General features: G+C 36.8%; 1 protein-coding gene across 4 annotated transcripts in view; it reads left to right on the forward strand.

Moving 5' to 3' along the window:
* The window catches only part of LOC113235567, a 52,524-nt gene that overhangs the window by 24,177 nt on the left and 8,394 nt on the right, over nucleotides 1-19,953 (forward strand). For 2 of the 4 annotated variants that reach the window (XM_026471299.1, XM_026471301.1), the window contains exons 4-5: nucleotides 6,291-6,372; nucleotides 9,263-9,380. In XM_026471299.1, the coding sequence (XP_026327084.1) occupies nucleotides 6,291-6,372; nucleotides 9,263-9,380 (200 nt within the window). Of the gene's footprint in view, nucleotides 1-6,290; nucleotides 6,373-6,726; nucleotides 6,932-9,262; nucleotides 9,381-19,953 lie in introns of those variants that run through there. The other 2 variants (XM_026471302.1, XM_026471303.1) reach the window with 2 other exon arrangements.

Consider the following 19,953-nt stretch of genomic DNA (forward strand, 5'->3'; position numbering starts at 1 on the left):
AAAAATAAACAATTTAGATTTTCAGTACAAATCGGCAATTTCATACTTTAACCCCTATTATCATGTGACGGGACGAACGAGTCATGCGCCTGATGGTAAGCTACACGCCTGTCGATAACAGTCGCAGTGCCACTCAGAGCTTTAAATAAGCAAAGATCTGAGGAGCACTGCCACTGCGCCCGTCACCCTGAGACGTAAGTTGGAAAGTCCCATGTGCCTGTAACTTCACCAGCACCCTTACCTTTCCAAACCTAACTATGGTAACATTACTGCTTGGCGGCAGAAATAGGTAAGGTGGCAGTACTTCCCTGGATTTTAGCGAATGAGTTCATTGTTGCTTTAATTGGCAGTTGAAGAACTATGATACACAACGCCATGTCTACGAATGTTTCCTAAAGATAAGTTGTAGAAACCCAAATGTTTACCATGAGGACATACGGTAGGTTTGTCCGGACATTGAGGCTTGATAAGGCATCATCATCATTCACAGCCTGATTTCACCCACTGCTGGGTATAGGCCTCCCGAAGTTTGTGCCATCCATCACGGTCCCGTGCTAGCCGCATCCATTGACGCCCCGCGACGCGTACTATGTCGTCGACCCACCTTGCAACAGGGCGCCCGACGCTTCTTTTGCCCACCCTCGGCCACCAATCAGTCGATCCACCTGAAAAGCGCCAGAAAGCGTCTGTACAAATCTTTATATTCGTGTAATAGCCAGGGTTTCAATGGCGGCACCATTACATCCGGGTTTATGGCTTCTAACTAAAAACTATTGCAGCAAATTTTTGATAATTCTTTTGCTCTGACTGTTGTATTATATTTTTTGTATTATAACTTGGTAAAGAATCAAAAATAAGATTTTAGTAAATGGAGTTTGGAACAGCTCCGACTGTTGTGGCGGTCTGGGAGTCACCGTGGTACGAAAACAAAATGAGAAAGTGAAGGAAGATGGAACAATTCAAATTTAAAATTTAAATGCACGTAAAATAAAAAATGATAGGATTCAAGAGGAGAGAGGCGATACATAAAGGTGAGATGACGGTGAAAGGAGGTCGCACCGTCACATGTCATCACCTTGCATAGCTAGGTGTCCCGCCCATACCATTTGAGTTCCATGATCCGAGTTCCAGCATCCTGGACTTTCGTCCATCGTCGGATCTCAACGTTCGGAACTCGGTCTACAAGGCTGATGCCGAGCATCGTACGCATGACTCTTAAAGAAGCATCATACAGTTGTTCCAGCATCCTTTGGAGAGCGTTGAAACTTGCAAATAGCACGAGATCGACCGCGAATCTTAGGTGAGATAAATGGTGTTACACCATTGATGTTAATGCCGCGGTTATCCCATTTAAGGGTTTTTACGAAATCCTCAAGTGCTGCTGTAAATAATTTTGGGGAAATGGTATCTCCTTGTCTCACTCCTCGCCAGATTGGAACGGGATTGGCTAAATCGTGAACTCATACCTGCAGAGTAGCTGAACGGTAGAGCTAGCGGGGCACATCCGCGTAGCGGGAATCCATGTGGCAGCGATGAAGAGCGTGGAACACGGCCCAATGTTTGATACTGTCAAAGGCCTTCTCATAATCGACGAAGGCCATGACAAGGGGCCGGTTGAATTCGAGACATTTCTCCATCAGCTGATTAACCGTGTGGATATGGTCGATGGTTGAGACGCCGCTCCGAAAGCCAGCCTGCTCAATAGGCTGCGCTTCGTCAACTTCACTGGTAAGCCAGATGGTCAAAATCTTTGTAAAAAGTTTATAAATCTGAGAGAGCAAGCTAATCGGCCGATAATTGCTAAGTTTTGCAATGTCGCCTTTTTTGTGGATGATGGTGTTCGAGCTTCATGAAGAACTTTGTTGAAATGTTTCATAAGCACTTTTACCACCAGATTTCATCCTGCTTGAGTAGTTGGACTGAAATACCATCATCTCATCATCATCAGATGATTGTGTTGATAAGGTACTGAATATTAATGTAGAGTTATTACTGAAGGAAATTGATGTTACTAAGAAAAGGCTTCATATACTAAAGAATGAGCCAGTCTTTTCGAACAATTTCGTAATGTACACGTTTAATTTGAATATTATTACCGGTAGCTTTTAACGCCAGATGATCGAATCAAGGTCAGTAATGTCATTCCCAAATGACACTGATTGATCTGTAGTTGTCGTTAAAAATCCTCGAACTCCATCCGGGGCACCCGCGATTATTGCGAGTGTGGCCATGGCAAGGGTGCCCAGGAGTTGGTGGATTATTAAAGAGAATTGCAGATCAAAGTGTCATTTGGAAAAACAACATTACTGATATTGATTCGTTTATCTGGCATTGAAACCTGCCATTGATAATATTAAAATGAAACCTGTAGAAAATTACGAAATTGTAGAAAAAGACTGGCCTTTTCCTGGTAACATGAATTTTCTTCAGGTTGTAATAAGAATTTTATTGAATGTCAAGCTGTTTCACCACTATGATATTCAATTATTTTTTGTGAAATTACTCCAGTAGTTAGCAAGTGTTATTTCTTCAGGTTATTTAGAAAAAAGTAACAACTCTAAATTAGCATTCTATGCCTTATTTTGCATTAAGCCACAGTGTCTCGATAAACCCACCGCATGTACTCATGGTAAACATTTGAGTTTCTACAATTTATCTTCAGAAAACATTCCTGGAGATAGCGTAGTGTATCGTAGTTATTCAACTGCCAATGAAAACAACAATGAACTAATTTTTCGTGTTTGACGTTCTCAACAAAATCATTTAATCAATGATATCACCGTTAATTTAAGTAAAATACAAATTTAAAAGATCGCTAAGGTACAAATAGATCAAAAAGTAATTAGTAATTTTTGTTTATCTGAAAAATTATGTATAACACTATCTTTCTTAAGTTTATTGGGACAAATAAACCACAATACTTTAAAACAATTTTCGAAAGTGAACGTTATATTCAAAAATATCATAACAATTTAAAATTTGGTGGCGTTTTCAAGTGAAGGGGGTAACACAAACGCCACCAAAACCACCAAATTTGAGCCACGTAAGATAAAATCTCAAACAAAAATTACGGGGAAAAAAAATGCTTAAAAATCAAACCGAGACGATTAAACTGTGATAAAATAATGACAAAATTAGTCTCTTAATTTGGTTTCAGAATACGACCTTAGGATAAAACAAAAATTGAGCCCAAACGGAGCCAGGAAAACTGAATATTTTTTGTCCCACGTGCCACCAAAGGGCATATAATTACTTTTTTGGCGGGAAATGGAACACAGTGCCCATGTTTTTCGCTGTCAGGTCCTAATACACGACTGAGGCTTGCGCGGGGCAAGAACGTAATGGTTTTTAGTTAAACTACTTACCAGTTGCAACCAGTTGAATATTTGTCACCAAAACTACAATTTTCGCGTGGACAAAGTTTGATCAAGTACCCAGTATCCCACATACTGGTCATTGCAATACTTTCAATGATTTTAGTTAGTGCTTCTAATAGTGAATAACATACATGGAATTGTTTTTCTTAAAAGCGTACACATTTTACCAGAACGACTATTTTATACAATCAAACAGAAAGTGGACACTCCAGCAAAATTGAAAATCGGGACATTAATATTTTTTATTAATTATTATTGTACAATGAATTTTCTGAAATTCTTGCCCTGAACTAATTTTACGTCTAATTAAACTATAAAAAAATAAATCATTAATATTTCTTCACTTTACACCTGGTTTCTCACCGTGGACTCGCAAAATTTACGCATGAGATATTCACCCATTTGTTTATTTACTAACTTTATGATAGTGGTAATGGTAGTAAAAATTTATAGGTATCTTTAATATCGTTTACTTGAGGAACATTACATATTAAACATTTTCAGGTTTTATTTCATTGTGCCAATTCTTTAACTATGACACAATCGGTTGGTCATTAACTAAAAAAAGATTTAGGAGTGTCAAAGCATACTAACTAAAAATTATGCGACTATCAATATTGTTTGTCACTGTCGTTCGAGTGATGATTTCTATAAACTTGTCTCTTTCTATTGCATTTGAAGTATATTCTATGTCTATTCGAAATTATGGGTATAATCATTGACTTTATAATTATTAATCATGATGATAAATAAAAAAAATCAGGTTTTTGTATTACAGCTTTTACATAAATGCAATTTAGTTCAAGTATTATTACGTTTTGAGGTTCCTAATTATTTGTTACCTATTCAAGCTGATGGCTCTATAGCCAAAATAATTAATATATCGCACGTTGACATCAATAACGCTAATCGGAAAAGTAAATTTTTAGAAAATGGTAATTATTGTTTTCGAAAATAAGTTTCTGAAAACTCACGATTTTCAGTTTTACGTTACTTAAAACACAAACATTCTCTTTTTCAATTTTGAAATATGAATATGGAATTGCGATGGAAAAATGTTATACATATAGTTCGATTCAGATTTTCATCTCTTATATAGTGTATTTATTGTCTATGGTTTCATCTTTGTGATGTAAATTAGTATTTGCTAAAATTGTAAGTTACTTCCATGGATGTTTTAAAGGGCGCATAAATATCTGTTTTTATATTTTGTGTGTGTTTTCTGCGCCCTATTTCGATTGCAATGAAAATCAAAGTAATGCCTATTATTGGAAAACGCATCATGATTTCGCACTGCTTGGATATTTCCGAAAGTTTTCTCGAGCATTACTCATACAAATTTTTATTTTTATACCTAGTCGATGATGCCGCAACCGCATAGCCTGAAAATAAATACGACACAACTTGTCACTAGCACGACATCTGACAAGAAACATTTGGATCTATTAACGAAAACAAAAGACTTGAAGGTTTCCAGAATATGTAAAAAAATCTATTACGTTAAACATTTTGCTATGGTGATACTGTAGAGGCCTATTTATTGTACCTATTTCAATTTAATGTAGGTATGCCGTTATACACACCTACACTTGACTATAATAAACCCACATGTCGCACCCCCCATGGAATAATGGTATACGTAAAGTTACGTCAAAAATGTTTATTCCTCCCATAGATACAGAAAAATACAACCCACATGCTGTCCAATTCTTGTAACTCTGTCGACTAATATTGTCGGTTATGCCATTCTTCCATGAGAGGTGCGATGTGATCATTCGTTAAAAGTGTTTTTATCACATGAAAGTCATAAAAATAACGAACTAACGGTATAACTCTCCTACTTAAAAAAGTTATAGAACAATTTCCTTCATACGATATTTAACCCTTTCTCCTGAAATTTATCATTTTGCAAATGTGGCCTTAGTTATTACTTACTTCCTTGGTACTAACGCATTTGTAATTCAATAACGAAATCGATAACTTTCGAGATATTGTCACCTAAAGTTTTTTTGCCAGTAAAAATGTCAATTATGAAAATTTAATTCCTTCGATCCGGCCGCATTCGAACAGACGCCTAGAATCACGTCACGGAATTAACCAGCGGATATCTTCAGCCAGGGCTGGTAGATGTAAAGGTACCTAACTGGGTGAAGATATACTTTCATATAATTCTACTTACGTAACGGCTTTGGGACAAAAACGTCGTTGAAAAACCAAATACAAAGACACGACACAAAGCACATAGAAAAATTCATGAGGTCCGCTGGTTCGTTCCGTGGCTTAGTTGGCGTAGCGTCTGACACGGTTTGCTAGAAGACGTCCGTTCTAATCCGGCCGGATCGATTTTTTCTAAGTGTTCGATCTTTGTATTAAGTAATAATTATAACAAACTAGTGAAGTAATTTAAAAAAAAAATTGAATTTCATGGTGGTGAAATATCCTGATATTCAATAAAAAACTTACGAAAATTGAAATTAAATAAGATAATACAAAAAAAACCTATTAGAGGGGGTTGTAGATCTAGTTTTGCTGATGTGTTAATAACTTAATTTCGTAAAAATGTCGATTAAGTACGTTAGTTATAATAAGAACATAATACGATGGAGGTGATGATGTTTTTGGTGACAACGGTTCTGATAGTAATCGAGCCTCAAGGCACTTCCATTGCTTTTTTCTTCCGTGGATGCGATATTATATTTCATGTTTATGTAATTACTTCGTTTTCAATTAAGCTGGCACATTTATTTCTGATGCATGAAGTCTTTTTTAAATGTCTATGATTTTTATTAGTAGGGATAAATTGTAAGTTTTCGAGATATCTGAGATCAGCAAAACTCTACGTTGAGATATCTAGGGTGCGTTTTTCTCACAGCTTCAAAGACGATCCATGTTTTCACGGTTGTTTGTTTTCAGTTTCCACACAATGGGAAACGACGGAGTATGATCCTTACTAATGCGAAAGGAAAGCCGACTCTGGAGATATACAGACCACCAGGTTAGTTTTTAAGGAAATATTATTTTCATTATAGTACCTAAATATGTTACCGAATGACGCGTTGGAAGTGCGTTTAAAATCCGAATTTTTCGATCTCCAAATAAACAAACAAACCGTGTGTTGCCTTCTCGGTGCAAACCTATTTATATCAATCAGGAATCAAAGAGATCGGATAGCTAGTTCGCGCGGAAAGCTTGGCTGGCTAACGTCACTACGCAAAATTGGCGCCAAAATTAAATATAAACAAATTCATATTTGGAACGGGTCGACAGTCGCATGTTTGTTGTCGCGATTGTCAAGCGTGTTTGTGCTCGTTGTTTTCCATGCGTGCTGGGGCAATTTTGTTAATTTCGAACGAGCTGTAGGGCGATGTCGAGGTGTATAGTGAAGCAGTCGCTGGCGCAGCCGGTGGCGGTGTCGCCGGTGACGTCGGTGACGGTGTGCCCAGTATCTGTGGCGCCGGTAGTTGTACCCGCAGCTGCGCCACCCGTGGCGGTCACCGTGGCCGTACCTACTACGGCCACTACGCCCGCCATTCAGACCGTTACAGAAACTCCAGGTTTGTTTACGTCGAAACGGATCGCAGCATTCTTTCTTATAGTGGTTTAAATTCTAGCTCAGTTTTAATGAATAATGAATTCTAGTTAGTAATGCTTTCTCAACATCTTAAATACCTACACGTAGATAAAAATGTTGTTGGTTCCATAAATAGTACATAAGTAGCAATGCATGCTCAGACAAAAAAATTATCATAACGTTATTTCTTGAATCGCTGTGGATTTACCACTATTGGGACCTATCGCGAAAGTTGGTTGCAGTCAGTGGAGCGCGTTGCCCCCCCGCCTGCGAGGCACGCATCGCTATCTAGGCTGCCTTGTTACGGCACTATTAGACCAAGTAGGCCCTCGTGATTGAATATTCTGCTGAAGAATTGCGACTCTATCGTCTAAAACATACGACAGCATAGCTAGCTCTTTTCGAACAGAGCTCGCGGTATGTAGAGATGGGCAAAACGTTTGTTTGTTATACGTTGTAATTGTACATTAAAATAATTCTATAAAATAGTTTTAATGTGAACGTATACCTAATGCATTATAATTGAGGCGGTCTTTAAATGTGCGTTTTGTTTATGGTAAGTCAGCCTCGTGGAACTGTTTGTTATTACACGAATTTATTTAAATAGCTTTCAATTAAACAAAATTAAATGGCATTCAATTACAAAAAAAAACTTTTTATGTGGGTAATCAAATAATTATTTTTTCCTAAATTATTTAGAAAAATACAAATAATATTATTTTATTGATGTCAATAGTTGCATTACACCGATCGGCAGACGTGGTTCTGTAGGAGACCAGTGGGGGCAATTCAGGCCACTTAACAATTTTTTTACTGATCCAAGTTGAGAGAGATCAGAGATTGACTATTTTTCAAATAATAGAAATATTCAATATTCTTTTGAATTCCACAATGGTGTACAAGGTGTTGTATAGTAAAAGAATCACATCGTTCCCATAGCCACGTTGAGGTAACAGTCGCTGGTTCTAATCGAATCAATTTTCTGTGTTTGTATGATCTTTTTATCAATAATAACATTGAAATAATTAATGCTTGTATTTCTGGATTCAGTATTCCTCCACTCACTAGCTATCACCAAATACCTATGTAAAACGGTATAATATCATTGTGTAAAACCATGAGTGTATAAAAATATACATATTCGCCTTATCGTATGGATGGCATACACTACTTGCCATAGTGATGTGAAGATTTGCCAGTCGGCTTTCGGTACTTGCCAATTCTTGCCCAGTGTGCGCCAGAATTACAGGAAAGGTATGGTACGTCGTGCGGACAGGCTCCTTTTGTGTGCACCTCTTAATATGATACTTCGGGAAAGAAAGTGCTTAAAAGCCAAAGTATAAACTTGTAAAAACAAAGTAAAAACAAAATAAGTGAAAAATAATATTTATAATAAACGTTTTGGTTTTGGTCTTTATGATAAAAAAACATTTTATTTGCCATATAACAAACCATTTCTATTTTTTATTGTACAGAAAAAACAACACATTAAAAAAACATTTAGTAACAAGGAAAACACAAACAAAAGATACTGCTTATTTCTAATAGAAATTTCTTCCTGCAGACCTAAACACAGGGGACAATAATCCAATAACAGGTTTACGTGCACAACAAAACAAAAATTATGTAAGAAAAAAATCAATGTCAAAATCATTAAATTCTGAAAACTATATAAATGTTTAGATAAATACATACCTATAAAATGAAACCATTCGACTAGACAAATTGAAAGAGTATGAAAATTTAACCAAACTACATTAATAACCTATTTTGTTAAATTTATTTATACGCCCTAACTACATATAGATATAAAACACTGACATAATGCTTGGTTTGCTGTTGAAATTATTAATTTAAATTATTTTACATAATAAAATTATCCATGATAACTTCTTAACGACCATCAAAAAATAGTTTTCGTATAATCAAGAGTTTGTAACTATGTTATTATTATACCACCACTATCATAAATACCACTATATCCACGGTTTTCAGATGATAACTTGTTGTTGATTGCTTTTAGAATGCCATCTTAGTTGTTCATAATGAAAAGCTTTCTGGCTATGTAGGTGTTGTAATTACAACATATGAATGAATGTTGGCTTATTTTTTTTGTTATTAGACTTTAGATTTTCGAATTTAAAATTTTGGCGACGTATTCTTTTAATCAGGCCCTGCCGATCGGTTTGAATGTTTCTAATTTACAATAACAAATAAACGACAGGTTTAACACCCAAACAAAATTTTTTCTTCTCTATCTTGCTTGCGAAAGCAGCTTCTTTCTTCTTCTCCTTGACCACTGGATGACCACCAGGTGTACGCACAGACGGCGCCACGGCGGGAGCCACAACGACCTCTGCCACCGCGCCTGCGCCCTCATCCAACAAGCTCAACGTTCACGCTAAGGAGTTCACCATGGCCAAGCCAACTGGGTAAGTTTACTTGTACTTGTAATTTTTATGTGTGTGTGGACTGAGGGCCCACATGATTTTTGCCAGTTGTAATAAATGGAGTGTTTAGTACAAGTTGTAAAGCATTTTATAAAACGCATCCAGGAATTTGTAAAGCATATATTAAAAAGCTCTACCTCCTAAGGTGACGTATGCGGTAAGTATTTAGTTTGACGGCTTATATTTTGTTAACAGAAATTTAGGACACCCTACTAGGCACATGGCTAAGAAAACATTGAAAAGCAATTATCTTGTATAATGAGCCACCAATCCATTTAAAAAAAACATGTATATAGTAAAGCTTTTTGACACCTCAATAGGACGATTATTTCTATATTGCTTATATTTTAGGATATGGTGGAGGGACCACAAATAAATATGAAATTCAACGAAATTGGTTCGTAATTGTGGGTTTCTTTTGCTTTTACAATCTTCCTTGTAATTTTTACTAAAGTTTGCGGATAAATAATATAAACAATTAATTTGCTCATTTATACGTTATTTTTAATGGTGGGCCCTCGGAGACCATATAACGAACAGTGTAATAATATATAATCATTGCCTAATTATGTTTTGTTCGTTGTGTAAATGTTCAAAGAGGTTTTTACTAAATTTCTGTTAACAAAATATGCCGCCGGCAAACTAAATACTTGCCCAGAAGTGGAAACTTTGGTGTGAGAGCTGAGAGATCGCACCTTAAGTGGTATAGCTTTACAAATTCCAGGATGCGTTTTACAAAATGCTTTACAACTTGTACTAAACATTCCAGTCTCTACAACTGGCAAAAATCATGTGGGCCCCCAGTCCACACACACATAAATTTTTGGATATGGAATTTCGGGGAAAATCCTAAATGTTGTATTAGTTTTTGAGCCACCACACTTATCGACACTAAATGTAAGCCAGTCAGAAAACACTTGAAGCGCAGGCCACACCGCGAACGAAGCTAAGCTAACTTGCTTAGCTCACGTAGTTGCATGCAACTGTGCCAGCGAAGCTAACTTAAGTTAGCTCATGTAGTTGCATGCAACCAACTACGCCAGGTAAGCTAACTTAGCTCACGTAGTTGCATGCAACGCCAAGCTAAGAAAATACGTAGTAAGTAGTGACGTGCTACACTATGACCTCCTCATGTGTACTCAGTGTTCAGGCCGTAATCGCAGCGTCACCAAGATTAATTTAAATGCTCTTTTTTAATTGGTATAATGTAAATGTAATGGGTGTACAACTTAAATGAAAGAGATTATAAGACAATAACAAATGGCTCGTGAAATTAGGTGACACAAAATCTTGATTATAATTTGTAAAGCCTTGATACAGCGTCGAAAACAAACAAAACGTACGTGTAAATAGACTGTGTCTACATTATGTAGAATGAATAGAACTGGCTCATTCATACGACCACTATTCATTGGCGACTCGAGCTGGTATGATGTAATATATAGGAGTCAGAGCTCGTCCGTCACTATTGAAGTGTGCTACCAACTGTGTATTAATAGATTTTACAAATCTTGACATTGCTCTAGGTATTTTGAGCAATGATCTGAACTTATCCGACATGGTACTAGATTTATTTATCATTTTACAGGCACATGGGGCTTGTCAACTTACCTGTGTATTAGGGTGACGGGTGCTGTGGCAGTGGCCCTCAGCTCTGTGCGATTTAAAGCAGTATAGAGTGGCAGTGCAATGTCGTGGATAGGTGGTTGCTTGATATCATAAAAAAAAATAGGACGTCAACAACGTTATATAAATTGTCACATGCAGCTACGCAATGTTAACATCTCTATACCTACTAACATTTTTGTTAAATGGAAAATACCTATTCCAAATTTTGCATACCATTTTTAGGAGTGTCCAGATGTTCCCAAATGACCTCGCAAGTTTTTCTTACGAGGAGCGCAACGATAGCAATCGACGTTCGTCGTTGGCAATGCTCCAACAAGGCACGAGTGAAATCTGCGCCTTGATAAAGCGTAGGCGCACGTATGATCAAACTGTAGTATCGTTAGTAGTGGAGGTTTTGTTATCACTTTGTTGTCGACTGCCGTAGTAGAGTGACGCGAGCGCCCGCACCGAATCGGGCCGACGTCGACGTCCGTCGCTTCCCTCGGCCTGCGCTGCGCCTGCGCCGCAGTCGGAGCACGCGGCGGGAGACGCGCGGAGTTCCCGATCCGAACGCTACCAAACAACCGAACTACTGACTCGAACGCCATCGAACGAACTTGAACTCTCTCCGTGCTTATTTGAGAGCAAATTCCTAGTGATTACAAATTCCGTTTACGCAGTGCTGTGTTCTAAGCTACTATGTTTATTTGGGTGGATTCTATTAATACGGTACCAACGCTCTAGAGGGTAAAGCGTAATTTGCCGGCGACGTATTGCCAAGTTCCGCCAAAGTTTGCACTGGCTTTCGAGTAATAAATTTTACAGTACACCGAGTAAATAGCATTTATCTAAGTACTCTCTAAACAGAGATGTTTGTGATAGTAGAATAGTAGTGAAACTCATGCAGAGCTCAGGGCTACTCTAGTGTTTTGAGTGATAGTTTTGTTTGACAAAAATGGTTCGAGGAAGGTACTCCACTTCAGACGTGTAAGTTTCATATATTATTTGCCATCTTCTGTAAATAAAGCTTGAATGACACTCCATTTAGCGCGGTTTCCGGAAATTGTACTAAATTGTTTCCACTTCCCGTTGTGTTGGCTGTGTTTGGATTACACGGAGCTTCAAATTGGTCATGTTTAATATTTCTTTGTAGTTGATATGTTTAGACGTACCTGATAATCATAGTACTGACGTAACCAGCATAGGTATATTCTACAAAGAATTCTAAACAAAATTCAACCCAAAACTCTACACGTACTCGTAGTTTGCCCTCTTTGCATTTAAGAACTTATACGCGAAAGAATTTCAAATGACAACCGCAATTTGGCGTCTCTTATTAATATTATATACAAATTACACACAGCAATTATATACAAATTCAGCAGCACACCGAGCTATTTATATATATGTATATACAGTTTTCGCCTCCGGAGCAAAGGAACAAGATCCGTCAATGTGCAGCTTAATAATGCTACCGTCGTCCGTACAAAAATTCAAGATTAAACCACTTTACTACGCCAATTATCGTCAGATACAAGCGTTTTTTTGTAAAATATGTCTTGAGAAATGTTGTGACACGAAATTGAAAAACAAATGTAAATATTCTTACATGCATTTCGTTTTCCATTCTACAAAAGAAATACGAATCAACGTTACACATTGATGGATCTTGCTCAATTGCATTGAAGGCGATATTCGGGCAAAAGTGTATAACTTAGTGTATGTTCTTGACTGTACCAAAAAATTAAGATCACTTCATTATTCTAATCGGTTAGATGTTAAAAACCTTAATAGGTATCTACTATTATATCTACTATTTTTTAATTTGTCATAATTTTGAATACAGGAATAATTGGAAGAGGTATAGTTAATTATATTCAATTTTAAATTTCCCATTTGTCACAGACCTCCATCATTCTCGTAACCGAAAAATTTGTATTAGAGTGCAGAATGTCAATAAAGTTATAGTCAATCGAATCGGCAGCTGGTCGTGCGTCATGCTCATCCATTTGCGTATTGTCGCAGTCATTAGGCTGACTCAAGGCCACTGGCGCGTGCGCCGAAGGAACGGAACAATGACTACATTTGGAAGAACACTTTTCGCGAATATTGAAGTGCTTTATTCTATAATATTAAATCTTAAAATTGTTGCGCTGGTGGCTGGTGAAATTACAGGCACAGGATACCTTGTCAACTTGTGTCTCAAGATGACGTGCACAATGCCCCTCAGATCTTTATGATTTAAAGCTCCTGAGTGGTTAATGCAACTGTTATGGACAGGCGTGTCGCTTACCACTAGCAGGCCGCAAGACGATCACGTGGTAGGTACTGTAAAGGGTCGTAGCTGTGGGTTAGCGCAGCGAGAGACACATTTCAATGAGAAACGAGGATTATATTCATAAATAAAATTTTATTACCAGTATTCAATTTGAAAGCTTTGTCCAGAACTACCATCTTGCCCTTTTGACATCAACCTTCTATTCTTTATACAATTCTAGATATAAACTAGTACAAACCTAAGCTGCCTGTACTACAGTACCACAAAAAAATCTCACAACAGGCGGATTATTAGATTCATTCCGGCTTAACCAACGAATGAAAAGATCTTTCAAACCAGTCTCGCCTTCAGATATTAGCTCTAAGCATAAGACAACTTTTCATTTTATGCACTTTACTGAAAAAACATAAAGAACTTGTTGTTGACCCTACCATCTTACAGAAAAGGCGCTTTGACATAGTCTGTAACCAAGAATGCACGATACGTACGAGCTTCATTCAAAGATTTTTTATATTCCTAGGTACGTATGTATACAATAAAATTAATAAGGAGCTATCTATTTATACATTAAACAATATTCAATGTAAAAGGAAGATTAACTCTTGGTTACTTGGTCTAGGATATGATAATACTGAAGCTATATGTGAAATAACTCAATAGTATTATTATTATAATAGTAACTTTTTGGTCACCGCTCCTGATTCTCTTAATTGTCGCTTAATGCGTGCCCTGACACATTTCACCCACAAATCTATCTCCCACATACCAACACACACACGCACATTCTACCCCAACACACACACACACACACACACACACATATATATTTAAACACACACACACGCATTCACACGCATACTCACATTTACCCATGCACATAGCTAACCTTTTGCATTAACTATTTTTTTGGTTTGTGTTCATTTCTTGACGAATTTTCCATGTTTTTAATATTTAAGTTATCTTTATTTCTAAATTTTCCAAATTGTTTAAGTAGTTTGTTGTGCGAGTTTTGATCACCAATTATAATTGGCTAAAGTTTGTTACCATTGGGGTTAGGCGCTGCATGCTGAGATACAGGTTTAATCCTAGTTCGGCTGCAGAGGCTTACTTAATTTTGAAATGTACAATTTTCTTAGCCTTATTTTATAATTTATAATTAATTATTTTGTATGTCTGTACATTATTGTTTAAAGTAAATAAACATTATTATTATTATTATTATTATTATTAAGCTAAATGACACACTCAATTTAACGCTGACGTTTTCATTCCAAAGAATGACTCAATGTGCACATGCCGTCTTAACTAGTTGCACTTGCATGCGGAATAAATGCGTATACGACGTATGTACATTAGCTTCTCATTACACTCTAGACGTGATAGTGATATCTTGGCGGGAACTATTTCAATGATGCTGTTTCCAATATACAAGATCACCCAAAGGTCATTGAAGATCGCGAAATCGTCCAATAAAGCATTGATATCCACCGTCGCATTGTTTAGTTATTAGATTGGTTTGATAAGAAGCCCCGTACTTACTATGCTTACTATTATATCTCCACGACCTTGTCGATAATTTAATGTTGTAGAAAGCACCATCTGCCACTTACGAATTTTATTTTAGCCACTGATGTCGGAGTCGAAACTGTCTATAGGTATAAACATCTTGGTTTGGCAGCCGATCGCGTACCAATTCACATTTCCTGGAGTTAAAATTGGCTTGATGACTTAAATATGCAGTAAATTGTTTTGCGATAATTTATTTGGCATTTACATAATTAAATTTCACATTTATTTATCTTGTTGATTGTTTAGTGACGCACAAATGGGATGTAGAGATGGGGTTTAGAACTTACTCATGAACATCGCTAAAGAAGGTTGATATATGACACATACCAGAACGTTTAATCGAAAAGACGATTTAAGTTTTTTTTTATACTAAACACTCCTTTAAATATGTCCATGATTATGTTAGTTCTCGTTTACTAATTCGTTGTTTTGTGTACACTAGACAGTACCCAGATATTTTGATCGGAATATCATACAAGGCGGTAAAGTAAATTTGTATGGTAAGGGTTTCCAAACCTTTGATTTCGCTAAATGCTAATACCGGGCAGTGGCCGGCTTTACCTAGGGCCTATGGTGTGGGGAATGCGGCCCAAGCGAAGTGAATGGTTTATTGCTTGCCAACATCATTTATAATTGCACCATTTGCCCCCGAATTCAATCGAATCCGATCACTGCGGAAAATAAAGATTTTCCAATTTGATTGCGTGCCTACTAGAGGGCGCCAGTTAGCTCCTGCGCTGACATCAGGACACGTTTTGAGCATTTTCGAGTCTAGTTTGCGTTGTTGCATACCTACAATATTAAATAGTCGACAGAAAAATAAAAAAATAATTTATTAATTAAATACCTTATTTTTAATTTTACAAAGAAACATTTCAATTAACGCTATATTATGTTTTACAAATGACTTTATTTTAACAATATGAATTTTTATTAACTTAAATTTATTATTAATTGTTGAATGTAAACAAGCCTGCACTCTGCGAGCATGTCATGTCACCTACACATTCAATGAAGTTTGACAAACACCAGGTCATAATAATTTGTAAAACATAATGTAGCGTAAATTGGAATATTTCTTTGTAAAATTAAAAAGAAGGTGGTTTGCAATAAAATTATGTTTTCGTGATTTGGTGGAATGTTCAAAATCGTAATACATGAGATTTTAAAGCCAATTTAACGCAAATAATACGCACAAAGGAGCTAAGATATTGACAAATGGGCAGACGCATATCTACGCTTGTTTTTTTGTTGGCAGTGACAACATTTTGAAGTCAAAGACCTAATAATGCATCGACTTTGCGGCGTTTTCGCGATTAAACAGAAATAATGAAAACCAAAACATCGAAAGTATAGAGAAATATAACGAAATACGATAAATTTCGGATCTTACAGTGGGAGGTATTATCCATTCATATGTTATTCATCTCTTGTTATTACTAAACATTTTCAGGAAACTCTTGGACATGCCAAGGCGTAGTTACATTTTAAAATGACACTTGAATACCATCACCCAAACTGTATATACAGAAGCATAGCTTTGCAATACCATAAAGAGTGCAATATGTGATCGGCATACGTACAAATAATACAGAGACCATGATGTTGAAGCATTTGTTTAAAGACAGGCCAATGTTGTCTCTTTGAAATTATCATCTTATATGTTCTGTACTCGACTTCCTAAATAAATAATTTGCAATATCCCCTTCAAGTGATCGTCTAGATTCTTCCATTCTTGATTTCATGATTTCCTGTTGCCAAAACACAAACCTCAAGTAAATTGACGTGTAGAATCACAGTTATTTAACAACCTTCACACACGCCTTTGTACACGATATGTTAAACTTTTTTGCGTTGCACAATATGACGCGTCTATAAAATAATATTTTAATCAAACCTCTCGAGGCAATTATTATTCATGATGATTATGACCGGACGAACTCACCATTGTACTGGAGTTATGAATTGATGATATGAAACCTATCTATCACTGTATTAATGGTTGAGGAAATTTTATAAGCAAGTCGTGGATCCAATACCTACCAAGATATTAATATCGAGGTTTTTGCGATTGTTACACAATGAAAATGAAACATTTTTTTCAGGTCTAAATCGCGTAGGTGTATTCGCTTTCTCAAACAAACCAACGCCACTTTCGGCACTTAATAGGGCCGAAACGTTGGTTTGTGTGAAAAAATAAATATACGCGATTTAAATCCGTAAAAATAGTTTGTTTACAAGTCGTGCACCATTGCACCCGTCACCCTGCATGCACATAAATTGACGAGTCCCATGTGCCTGTAAAGTACTTCCCTGGACGAGCTCTTTCACAGAGAGCTCTACTGTTACAAAAAGGTTTCCAAAGATAGTTGACGATATTTCAAATAAGACGCGTATTCAATGCAAGCACGGTTTTAGTAAAATTGAATGGTAAGAATAAACGAACTATCCAACAACAAGTTTCTTTCGTAACCTTGGCAATATCTGAAAGACCATAGGTAGCTTCCTACTTTTCCCCAAAGAATACACAGTCTGAAATATACATTTTGGATTTTCTAAATTTGCGTCAGCTTTTCACTTATAGGTAGGTGTGAATTTAAGTCGTTGGTAGGTAATAACATTTAGCTCACTTGTTGAAATACCTATTAAGTGCATTAACCTTGTGTTGGCGTTGAATTCTTATCTTGACTCATAATCTTGTCTTTGCAACGTCTTTATTTGATCATACAAATTACCTTTATAGTAGTTCCACGTGTCAACAAATATATCATTACGACGATGTAATTTTTCTCTCCAAAATCTGACCTTACACACCTATTGCTCTAAATTAGTACAAAATTGACTAGTACTACGAGTATAAAGCTATAAATGTGGGGTGGCGGCTCGAAAATAAAAACAAATTCATGGGGAAACTAATTATTTTATATTTTCACTCGAAAATCGTACCGAACGTCTTATGCTCTCTCGCGCCATTCGTCTCCCTTCCCTCTCACACATGCTTTCTCGCTCGCACTCCTAGTGTTGTCGCCCTACATTCGGCTGTCCTGATTCTAGTCTGTCCTCAGACCTTCTTATAACAACATGGTTCAAAAACAATGGAATACTCGTAAGTTATGAATTTATTAGGCTCATTATGAATATATTAGGCTCACTATACCTTGGTAATAATAAACGAAAACGACATGAAATTATAAAACGTGGTTTACTTACTTGGAATAAAAGTTTAATACGACACTGGTTCTGCATACTTGCTACACATGATGAACTGAACACTTAAAGATCTAAGTTACAAATTTGCAAACAGAGTAAGTCTGGTAAATGATCACATTTTACAATACAAAATAACAGCTTACTTAATTAAAAATCTTAATAAAATTACAGCTATGATGAAAGATATTTGCAAAAATGTTAAACTACGTTCCTACTCATACATCCCTTTCATACATTGTTACTCTTACAAGTTGCTTACCCAATTTACAGTAGACTTATTCACCTAATTCTCCCACTTCTTCATTAAATCAGCTGAGCTGGAAGTTTTATGATGCCCCTCAGTAGCATTATCGACCTTCTCTACATCGTAGCGGTCATTTCGCTTGATCTTTACCACTCGGTAGGGCCCTAAATACTTAGGTTTCAGCTTCAGTCCTGGGCCATACTGTGTCCTTTTTATCGCCACCAAATCTCCTTCTTTGTACTTGATTTTCTGGTTTTATCAAAAGTCTTCCTATTTTCTTCTTGTGCTTTGAGAATTGTTCCTTAGGTTTGATTCTAATTTCTTCTCTATTTTCCATATATTCATCTATCTCTTCTTGTCTCAATAACTCCAAAATTTGTACGTCTTCTTTTGATCTCAGTTTAGTACCAATCGTAAGGTCGAATGGAGTAATGGTGATACTCCTTTGATAGCTACTATTCAAGGCTTTTTGCGCTCTACAAACATGTCTATACCATAATGAAGGATTTTCTATACACAGCTTGGTTAGTACAGCTAGAATAGTCCTGTGCAACCTCTCCACTTGGCCATTTCCTCTCGGAACTCCGGTGGGTGGTGATGGTAATATGCTGTATGTTCTCTTCTTGACAGTAATCTTGAAACTCACCACTCGTAAATGCTGTCCCTCTATTACTTATGATCCTCACTGGATTACCAAAGTGCTGTTGGTGTATTTTCAATTTATCTATAGTTTCCTTATTGGTGGTACTCTTAGTTGGACATATCCATGTGAACATGGTGAAAGCGTCCACTATTGTCAATATGTATTTATATTGTTTCTTCGTGTCTGTTAATGGACCCACCTGGTCTATATGCAGGGTGTGCAATGGAACCCTCTCCTTCTGCAACGGGTTTAGGTATCCCTCCTGTTTACCCGTTTTTTTTGTAGCTAATAGACATGGAATTCAGGTAATGACAAAATATTGAAGCTTCTTTTCTAAATCTGGAATATAGTAATCCTTTATAATTAACTCCTTCATCTTTTTCATTGAAAAATGTCCATTGCTGTGAACGCGTTTAATGATTTCCTTTTCAAGTGACTTGGGAATGACCAGCAGCTTTTGTTCGCCTTTGTATAAGAGTGCATTATCTAACCAATAATCTGCAAAAAGTTTTTTCTGTAGGACTTCGCACACAGCTTTCAGTCCTTCATCATTCTGCTGAGCCAATCTTATTTGGTCTTGTAAACTGCTCATCACCATAGTCATGCAGGGATTCCGGCCTAATGCGTCTGCATGCTGCATTTCCATACCTGGCCTATGTTCAATTTCATAATCATATTGCTCTAAGAACAGTACCCTGCGAGCTATTTTAGGTGTCAAATCCTTTTTCTTTAGCGTTAGCTCAAATGCTTGGCAGTCCGTGACTATCTTAAAATGGATGCCGAAAAGGTAGACTCGAAACTTCTTTACGCATTCAATAATAGACAAGGCTTCTAGTTCATAGCTGGAATACTTCGCTTCAGCCTCACACAAGAGAACGCTCTTACTCATATAACAGGGTGCCACCCAGCAGTGTGCAACTGTAAGAAAAGGGCAGAATATGCACCAGAGGATGCATCGGTATGCAATTCTGTTGGCAGATTAGAGTCATAAATCTTTAGGACT

Source organism: Hyposmocoma kahamanoa, unplaced genomic scaffold (genome assembly GCF_003589595.1).
Source record: "Hyposmocoma kahamanoa isolate Upper Pololo Valley unplaced genomic scaffold, ASM358959v1 88, whole genome shotgun sequence".
Lineage (NCBI taxonomy): Eukaryota > Metazoa > Arthropoda > Insecta > Lepidoptera > Cosmopterigidae > Hyposmocoma > Hyposmocoma kahamanoa.